The sequence below is a fragment of the Saimiri boliviensis genome, chromosome 15, assembly GCF_048565385.1.
Source record: "Saimiri boliviensis isolate mSaiBol1 chromosome 15, mSaiBol1.pri, whole genome shotgun sequence".
Taxonomy (NCBI): domain Eukaryota; kingdom Metazoa; phylum Chordata; class Mammalia; order Primates; family Cebidae; genus Saimiri; species Saimiri boliviensis.
Window position 1 is genome coordinate 49,833,544 of NC_133463.1, and position 10,259 is coordinate 49,843,802.

The 10,259-nt window shown below is 40.1% G+C and overlaps 1 protein-coding gene across 1 annotated transcript in view; it reads right to left on the reverse strand.

The window, feature by feature from the left end:
• The window catches only part of CRISPLD1 (cysteine rich secretory protein LCCL domain containing 1), a 48,706-nt gene extending 39,947 nt beyond the window's left edge, over positions 1-8,759 (reverse strand). Inside the window, exons 1-2 of the mRNA XM_003940696.4 lie at positions 8,316-8,759; positions 7,012-7,331 (exon numbers count right to left, since the gene is read on the reverse strand). Of these exons, the coding sequence (XP_003940745.1) occupies positions 7,012-7,269 (258 nt within the window). The 5' untranslated portion in view covers positions 7,270-7,331; positions 8,316-8,759. The remainder of the gene's footprint in view (positions 1-7,011; positions 7,332-8,315) is intronic.
• Between the last annotated feature and the right edge of the window lie 1,500 nt (positions 8,760-10,259).

Sequence of the window (10,259 nt, forward strand, 5' to 3'; positions counted from 1 at the left end):
AAGCTACAGGCAAGTAAGTTATATGGCCATCATTTCTTTATCTACATTTATTCTGAATATATGTCGCTGATGGCAAATAATCTCAGAAAATAAACAAAGCAACTCACAAGCTAAAGATTGCTTGTGCATATTCCAGACTAGCATCACCCTGTTCAACCAATGAGGTTGTCCCATGCTCAGTTTCTGGAGTTATGTTCTGTACTGAAGCACAGAAGAAAAAAAAAAACTTCATTTCTAATTTTAAGCATGGCCTTAGAAAGAACATAAGCAACCAATTGAAACCAAGCCACTGTTTGCATCAATGTACACCCAGGACTGAAAGTACCACCAGTTATTTGGCCTCTGGCTTCTGGTTGCCTAGCAAAAGGAGAGGTATTCAGATGTGTTTCATTTTACATTTAGAAAAGTATCATGCCAAGGTTCTGCCCATAACCTCTCCAATACATGAGGGGAGAGGAGGCATGCATAGCAACCAACCCTCCAGCAGTGTCTGCCAACCATTCTCAAAAAAATAGAGAAGCAGTAGTAGCAGCAAGAAACAGTTTACACAGTTGGCCCATGTGTCCTTTTTAAAGGTCATGTGCCCTCCCTGGTTGCTAAAGTACATTCTACACTTAGGTACACTTTTTAGAGTAGCAAACTATTTTGAACTTTATCTATACTGTTTTAGGGACTCTATGTTAAAAATTTGTAATGAGGGGTAAATACTCAATCTGTTTTATTATTTAAATTCCACAATATTTCAATACCTTTTCTAATAGCTTAGTAGCTCTAGGTTATAGGACAATTTTTAGCAGCTCATGAAAATTTGAAAAAGTAGGGAAAAAATCTTGAATTACCTGAAGCATTTATACCTTGTTCTCAAGTGTTTAAAATTTCCCACAGCAGTATCCACGGTTTTGATATCCTACCTTCCAGAATTTTTATTCTTTTAATTTCTCTGTCTTACCTGTCCACCATATTTGTCTCATATAATCTTACCTATTCACCCATCCATACCCTCATTCAACAGCATTTATTGAGCATTCAACAATATTCAATCAACAAACATTTACTGAGTAGCCCTTCTATTCTCCAAGCTCTAGTTATAAAGATTTTTTAAAAAGTATGATACTTACCCTTCTAGGAATTCAGTCTTAGAAAGGAATACAAACATGTTATTTTATTGCAAAAAAAAAAAATAGGCATGAATACTATAAATAGGCTTAAGTAAGTAGAGATGCAGTCGTGGAATGGTGAGAGCAGTGGAAGCTTTACAGAGAAGACAAGGTTTGAGCTGAGTTTTGAGGGATAAGTAAGAGTTCAGGTCCTGACATGCTGGGTCACACCTGTAATCCCAACACTTTGGGAGGCTGAGGTGAGTGGATCACCTGAGGTCAGAAATTTGAGACTAGCCTACCCAACATGGTGAAACCCCATCTCTACTAAAAATGCAAAAATGAGCCAGGCATGGTGGTAGGCATCTGCAGTCCCAGCTACTCAGGAGGCTAAGGCAGGAGAATCTCTTGAGCACAGGAGGCAGAGGCTGCCGTGAGCGGAGATTGTGCCATTGCACTCCAGCCTGAGCAACAAGAGCAAAAGTCCATCTCAAAAAAACAACAAAAAGAGTTTTTTAGGAGGAGACGAAAAACAGTCCTTCCAGGTATAGAGGACACCAAATGAGTAAAGAGGCATGAGGGCATGAGGAAGTATGCCCATCTTTAAGAACATGGAGTAATTCAATGTGAACACAGGTTCAAATAAATACAAGGGAGTTGACCACTATGAGGCAGATTGGACAACGTGCTTCCGTTTATAAGCTAATCGTGGGGGTTTTAAATTGTGAGCAGCCAGGAGTCAACAGACCTTTGTGCAACTGAGCAACCAGTGTAGATTGGTTTGAGGGAAATGTCAACTTTATTAATGGTGAGGAGAGTGAGCTGAATTAGAGATAAAGTAGGAACAAGACCTGGCATGGTGGCTTAAACCTGTAATGCCAATGTAGGAGGCCAAGGTGGAGGGATCACTTCAGATCAGGAGTTTGAGACCAGCCTGCCCAATATGGTGAAACTCTAACCCTGTGAAAAAAACAAAAATTAGCTGGGAGTTGAGGTGCATGCCTGTAATCTTAGCTACTTGGGACGCTGGCAGGAGAATCACTTGAACTCTGGAGGCAGAGGTTGCACAGAGTCCAGATTGTGCCACTCTGTCAAGAAAGAAAGAAAAGGAAGGAAGGGAAGAAGGGAGGGAGGGAAGGGAGAAGGGAGGGAATAGAAAGAAAGAAAATAAAGAAGGAATAGAAAAAAGAATGAAAGAACAAACAAGTTGATACAGTGTGCTAGGTGAGAAGCTGTGGTACCAATGTAGGTATAAGATGAACAAAGATTAGAATAAAATGGAAGAGAGGGATTCAAAAGACATTTGAGACAGAATCTACACAATTTGGCAAGTGGTAGTATATTGATGTTTGTGTGTGGATGCTACATGGAAAGGTATGGTAAAAAGTTAAGGATGTGCCCAATTTTCTTGGTGGGGGGGGGTTGGTACGTTTCTTGGGAAGTACTGAGCAGACTTTAATGTTATTCATCATCAACTAAGAGGCTGGCAGGTGAGGGTAGAGGAAAACGATAAGACACTTTTTTTTCTTTTTTCGACACTTGCAGCTTTCAGTATTACATCTATGGAGTAATATTACATGGAGATGGTCCAATAGGCAGCAGGAAATATAAAAAGGAAGCTCAAAGACAGAGTGGTCAGCTGGAGATACAGAGTATGGAGCCACAAATATAGGATATTTAAAGTCAAAGGAAGGCCTTGTAGAAAGGGAAAAAGACAGAAGTGAAAACTTAGCGAACAAACTTTCCAGAGATGCATAGGAAACAAGGGCATGGGGACATAAAAGAACCAAGCAATAGGGTCTTAAAACCCATAAAAGCAAATCTGTTCGATAGTACCAAATGTCTTATCTCATTACGACCTGTGAGGTTTTTATTCTTTTTTAAAAAAAATAGACTTAGGGAGTATAAGTGCAGTTTTGTTACACTGATATATTGTGTAGTGATGAAATATGGGCTTTTAGTGTAACTACCACCCAAATAGTGTACAATATGCACATTACATAATCACATATATTACATAATGTAATATATACATTACATGATTTCTCATCTCTTCCCCCCTTCCCACCTTTCCAACTCTCCAGTGTTTACTATTCCACTTCCTATGTCCATGGGCACATAGTATTCAAGCTCCCACATGTAACTGATGGCATACGGGATTTGACTTTCTATTTCTGAGTTTTTTCACTTAAGAGAGTGATTCCCAGGTCCATCCACATTGCTGCAAAAGACATGTTTCATTCTTTTTATGGCTGAGCAATATTGTATGATATATGGATTGAAGACTTACATGTAAGGCCTGAAATTATAAAAACTGTACAAGAAAACTCTTCTAGACATCGGCCCAGGCAAAGAATTTATGACAAAGAACTCAAAAGCCAATGCAACTAAAACAAAAATAGATCAATGGCACTTAATTAAACTAAAAAGCTTTTGCAAAGCAAGAAATAATCACAGAGTAAACAGAAAATCTGTGAAACAGAATGGAAGATAATATGGGTAAACTATGCATCTGACAAAGGACTAGTGTCCAGAATCTGCAAGGAACTCAAACAACTCGAGAAAAAAAAAAAAAACCCTCTAAAAAGTGGGCAAAGGACATGAACAGGCATTTTTCAAATAAAAAAAAAAACCCACAAAAATGTCCAACAAACATATAAGGTTTATATTCTTTCATTTATTTTGCCAATGAGAAGATCAACCCCTAGAATGGCTGCTGACTATCAGGGTTCATGTGCCAATAGGGAGCAGAAGAAAAATGTGAATGTGCTGCACTCCAAGTCCAAAGTCAATAAATTTTCCTCCAAAATCCATTGCCTCTTCAGCAACTGTATCACTGAATGACCTAAAAGTTCCAGTTTCTCCATTTATCCCAAATTAAATGTAGGTAATCTCCTTCCTTAGGATTACTGGTTTCTATCACCAATAATTTATTTCTCCCCTTCCTGACTCTGCCACAAGGTCTGTGCTTTCACCAACTAATCCACTTCCATGAACTTAATCTGCTTCCAGTTCCCTACAACCAGCCTGCCAATTGCTGCCACCCTGCACTTTTCTCTTTCTCTTCCTCTAACTGACGTATCCCCCCAACTCTTTCCTATGATTCATGTTTCTAACCACCTTCAGAAACAATCTATACCTCATCTTACCCACTGAATAACTCTCAAAATTAGGAATGTTCTACTGTTCTGTGCTCCTTTGGCATTATTCACAGACATGAACAAAGAATTTTGTGTCTTTGCTAACGAGCAAATTTTTAAATGAGTCTATTTCGTTCTTCTGAATCAACATTATGAGCTCTTTAAAGGAAGGTAAGGCTTTCCAGACTCAAGGGTTTTTTTGTTTGTTTTTTTAAGGCAGTGTCTCACTCTGTCACCCAGGCTGGAGTGCAGTGGAGTAATCTCAGCTCACTACAACATCCCCCTCCCAGATTCAAACAATTCCGGTGCCTCAGCCTCCCCAGTAGCTGGACTTACAGGCATGTGCCACCATGCTTGGCTAATTTTTTGTATTCTTAGTAGAGATGGGGTTTCATCATGTTGGACAGGCTGGTCTGAAACTCCTGACCTCAAGTGATCCTCCCATCTCAGCCTCCCACAGTGTTGGAATTACAGGTGTGAACCACTGTGCCCAGCCCAGACTCAATGTTTAACCCTACAAGTTAAATGAGTACAAGAGTAGGGTTAGAAATGTAATATTAATAATATCTGGATATAGCCTGGCTCTCACAGGTTTAAGGCTAAAGAGTTAACTAAAATATGCACCAATTACAAATAAGGTAATTGGTTATTCAAACATTTAACATGAAATGACAGACACATAGGGTCTAAGGGGCCCAAACCAGTGGTACTTATCATAGGACATTGCAGATTTTACATGAAATAGTCTTTTTGTCAGTTTTAAGTTTTGTTTTCTCAGAATAAACTATTTTAAATAACGATTTGAATAAATTGGATCTTTATAAGAATGATCTACATTTCATTAACATTTTTATAAAATGCCTAAATCAACAGTATTTCAAATAAAATAGTATTTTAGATTTCACCTTAAATGTGTATTCTAGAAAATTTGTATTACAGTTAGGCAATATACTTCTCCTCAGCCCAGTTAATGGCCGAGACACAGTTCCAGTGCTAATAGTATCTAAGAGCAGCACAACATAGACCCTGGCTGGTTTCTGAATCTACATTTCAAGGATAGAATGAAACCAGTTAAACTAAAAAGAGACTCATATAACATTCCCGACCAGACATCATACAATAGGCAGTTATTATTATTATTATTTTTGGAAGCCAGACATGAAAACTAATCATAGAACTGTTCTTTCATGATTTCCATATTCCTTAAAACATACACAAATATTCTCAGATTTCATTTTGTGTGTTTTTCCTTATTTTAAACAAAAAGCAACTGAATACCTATTCACATGGAATAAGCATACAGTAGCCTAGCTGGAAAGGCTCCAGAGCCAGCTGCTCTGTTTGAATTCTCACAGATGAAGAAGTCATAGAATTTTTCACTTTGGACAAATACTACACAAGAAGCAGAAATATGAGACATTACAGATGGCATATCCTGCACAGCATTTTCAGAAGAGCTAACGATTTCCTTAGATATTATATTTAAAGCATATAAAGAAACATAAAATTAGTTATATATGCCTTGGTAACATTTACTGAGATCTTGAAGTATGTTTGATATTGAGCTAAACTTTACCCAGGTTATCTCTCTTTATCCTCACAACCCTTTGAGGTGAGTATATATAAATTAGACATCAGGAAACTGAAATAGCGAGAAATTAGCAAGTGCCCAATGTCACATAAGTGGGTGTCGGTGTCAGAAGTTTAACCCAAACAACTCATTCCTGAGTCTCAAATCTTAATCTCTGATTAGTTCTCTTGAGTGCCATCTACTTTCTTTACGGTAAAATAATTTTTCTGGTAAAAGTTAAAATAGTGTAATGTCATATTTTATGATGGGCAATAGGAACTTAGAACTTCCATGCTTCATAAAAATTATCTAAATCAAGAATATTCACCAAAACTAAGGTAAAAGCAGGAAAAAAAAACTAGAATGCATGAAAATTAACTGCAATGAAAATGCCATTTCCAATGTTTGTTAAATAAGTTTGCCATCACCAACAACTATTTATTATCAGGCTTTGTTAGTGCATTCCTCATTCATGGAAGTAATACAGATTTCTTAAAAGTTTTCTAAATGTTTAGGGTATGAAATAACAGTATACTCACGAGTTACATGCTAACAGTCTTAAAGAAGTAATTTTGTTCTTTAAAGTTACTAATTTGCTCAGAGCAAATGTAAGACTGTTAAGAATAAGTTGCATATTTTTAATTAATCCTTTGTCCAGGCTTATTTTCATGCTTCAAGTTCACAAATAATAAATCCAAGGGGAGAAAAAAGCCATTGCCAAAGCACTCTAACATAAAGCCACCATAAAAATGTATCCTTTACAATCTCATGTACATGTTTGTAAGAAACTACATATGCATCTGCAATCCAGAAAGTTTCTTCCAATTATTAGTCTGTGAATTCTTCAGATCCCCATTCATTAAAAGTTCTATCAGGAATTAGGAAGTAAATTTTCAGCTAAGTCAATTAAAAGCAAATACACCAGCTGTTTTGCATTTTCAACTTTTCTAATAAGAGTAGGATATAGGGCACTTAGTAGGAACATTGCCTCTAAAGGCATTTAATCCTACTCAAATGTCAGGAGCTCTTAAAAACAATAGAAACATTAATAAATGAATATGCAGAGGAAAATGCCCTCAAAGAAAATTTGTTTTCAAACTTCGTATAAAACAAATGATTAAAGAGTAAAGAACAGCATGAGGACTGCTGACTGAAAGCATGAATAAACATTTCTTTTGTACATACCACTCGAAAAAGTCCTTACCATATACTCCATATTAGAGGCTGTTGGATACACCTGACTTCGTAATTTATTATGAAGGTCCAAGATACTCTGCATGTCATTGTCTGTGATGGCCCTTTTCCCTCTTTGCTTGGCTGTCCACCACTCACCATCCTCATCCATGTACTTTTCCAAAAGTTTCTCCAATAAAGTGGCATTAGGAACCACCATGGCTGGAATTGCTCTAGCCATGAACAGCACTGTGGTTACTCTGAGCCACTCCCGCGCGGTACACTTCATAATGAATGACCTCAGGATTTCCCCAGGAAAATCTCCAAGACAGGCTCTTCCACTCCTTTTGGCTATAACGACATGTCATGTGATTAAGATGAAAATGCCAGATGTGAATTTTCTAATAACACAAGCAAAACAATAATTACAAAGGAGGTGTGCCAGTTTGATTTGTCTATTTAAAATGGACACCCACGTTTTGAAATAACTTATCTCCAACACATTTTTTTCTTCCAGAGGACTTTTCACAATGCAGTTTCCACAAAATAGACAACTCTATTATCCAAGATAATACCTGTGAGGCCAAAATTAAATGGCAAAAGTAGCCTAGAAGAGTCAAAGCTTGAAAATATTAGGAATTGCAAGACTTTAAGTGGCTATACATTACATATATCCCGCAAAGGGTGTTATATACCTAGAAATTTTGATTTCCGTCTAGAGGTTCATGTTTCTCTATGAAGAGTGTTACATTTTATTTATGGTATTATTTTATTCCAGTGTCTCATCTCTGTTTCACATTCAGAACGTCCACATCATTCTAAAATTGAGGGTGAATGTTTCAAAGAAATACAAAAGCCTATTCATATATGCATCCATGGGTACATCTAGGGGGGCTCCGGGAACCACTGAGAATGAATGGTTTGGGTCACTAGGGGAAGTCTCTTCTTACTCCGATTCAGGTCAAGAACTCAATCTTTATTTCCTGGAAAGTTTGTGACTAATCTGTGACCCGCACCCGAGGAAGCCAGCAGCTCCCCGGCAACTTGAGAGCTCTTCCTCCCCTCCACTGCAGGCACACACTGTTCTTTCTCTGAACCCAAATGGAAAGCGCGCGACAGAGGAAGGAGGCGAAACCAACAAAGTCACTTACAATAACTAGAGCTCCCGCTAATCTCGACGCCGCTGCTTTCCGAGTAGCCCACCCACCCCTCGTGCCTGACCACTCTCTACAACTTGGCTTTTTCGTTTAAGCACAATTTAAGAAGTAAAAGGAAGATAGCAAAGGGTGGCATGGCAGCCTGACGACCCAGCGATGAGTTTTAGATCGTACTTACCTCTCCAGTGTGAAGTTTCCTGGGAGAGCGGAGCCGAACCAGACCGCAGGCCTCTGCAGCCGCCCAGAGCCTTCCCACGGGACCGCAGACCGAGAGCCCGGCTCGGGAAGGGCCGCAGCACCGCGCGTCCGGGGCGAGGGGGGCGCTGACCGCAGGGGTGCGCGAGCCTCCGCCGCTGCGGCTCCCACAGGCTGGAAGAAGTGCCAGGCAACGCGTTCAATCAGACCTGCAGTTGGGGTGGGAAGGGGGCTGCTTCGTTAGTTTGCCAGGATGGGCGCGCCAGCTCCTCTGAGCGTTATCGGTATCTGCAGGAGCGAGGGGCGGGGGCTCGCGGCGGGGGCTCGGCGGCGACCTCTCGCTCCTGCTCGGTGCAGCGGGGGCGCGCAGAACCGGGCGCCGAGAGCTTCCGTCCCTCCCTCGCGCTCGCGGGCATTTATTGCGGCCCCAGCGCGGGCACGTGACGTGAGCGCCCCTCCTCGCCCACCCCCACCTCCAGCCGGCCCTGGCCAGAGGCCCGCCGGAGCGGCGAGGAGCAGCCCGCCCTGCTTCTCTGGGGCGCGGCGAAGCCCGGGCGCTCAGCCTTTGTGGGCGTGCTTTGGGCTCCGGAGACCAGAGCCCGAAAGGTCTGCCAACCCGTGGGAGATGTGTGCAAGGAGAGCCCCCAATTCCCCTCGATCATCCCATCTTGCCTGCTTTCCTCTTCCCAGTCAGTTCCTTTCTGCTGAGTTGCGGAAATGCCTTTAAGGGTCCTTACAGAGGAGGGGCTGTCCCACAGAGCATGGAGTGGGTGGGGGATGGGGTGAACACCTTCGGTCTTGGAGGCACAGAAAGGGAAATAGTGGACAGAGTGGAAAGGGAAAGGTTTTTCCTTTTATTTTTTCCAGGGATCCGCATCCTTGATGAGGACCAGATGGGGAAGGTGTTCAATAGAATTTGGGGTGGGACTCAGACTCAGAATGGCCTGACAGCTGAGACCCTCTCTTTATTCATAAAATATGAAACACTGCCTTCTCAAGGCGGCCATAGCCCCTTTTTTTTTTTTTTTCTGATGATGTATACATTTAAGAGGTTGTTATAAAGGGTACCATTAATTAATATACCAGGAATTGTTGACAGGAATTGAAAGCCCAGCCCTGGAATAGATACTGAAAGGAGAGTCCGTTCTGTTGTTCTTGTTGTAAGAAAATTACTCATTTTAAATTCACAGCAGTTCACCCTACTGAGTGTGGGGCTGTTTTTTATTCTTATTTTTAACTATTTAATCCATTTATGTTTGCTTCCCTAATGTGGTAAATCAGAATCTCAACTTTCCTTCTCTCTAAATGCTAAAGTATCTAGCATATGATCAAGTAAAGTAAATATTGTGGTAGTAACTCAAATCTTCCCAAGCTTTTACCCAAGCAAATCTTCCCAAGCTCTTTCCACCATTCAACTACGCCGTATCTATCAAACCTAAAAACTCAAGTCTAAGCCTCAGGTGAACTTGAGACCTTGCTTCCTGTCACAAAGAAAAGGGAAACATTACTTATTAGAAAGGTACAGAACGTGAAAAGTTTTGATGCACATAAGGCTTTCGTAGAAGTGTAATTTTGCCATTTTACAAAAGTTTTAAGTATAAAAAATTTTTTTACTTTATATTTTTCAAATAGTTATTCATAATTTTCATACACAAGGTTGAGAAAACTGGCTTTCCCGCCTAGAAACTAATAGAAAACCCCCCAAGTTCGTGACAAAAGAACTATCATTTGTTACAGCAGATGAAGACTATGTTTTTCTACTGCAATTTTCATGTGGCATTGAAAAGTATACTGAATATTGAATAAAGAGCCATTGAAAGTAATAATATTACTTGAAACCTTTGCAAAGAGAATTCAAATTAGGAAGAAGGGAATTAAAATGATAGGGAAGTGAAGTTAAACGAATTTGTAACTCTTGAATATTTCA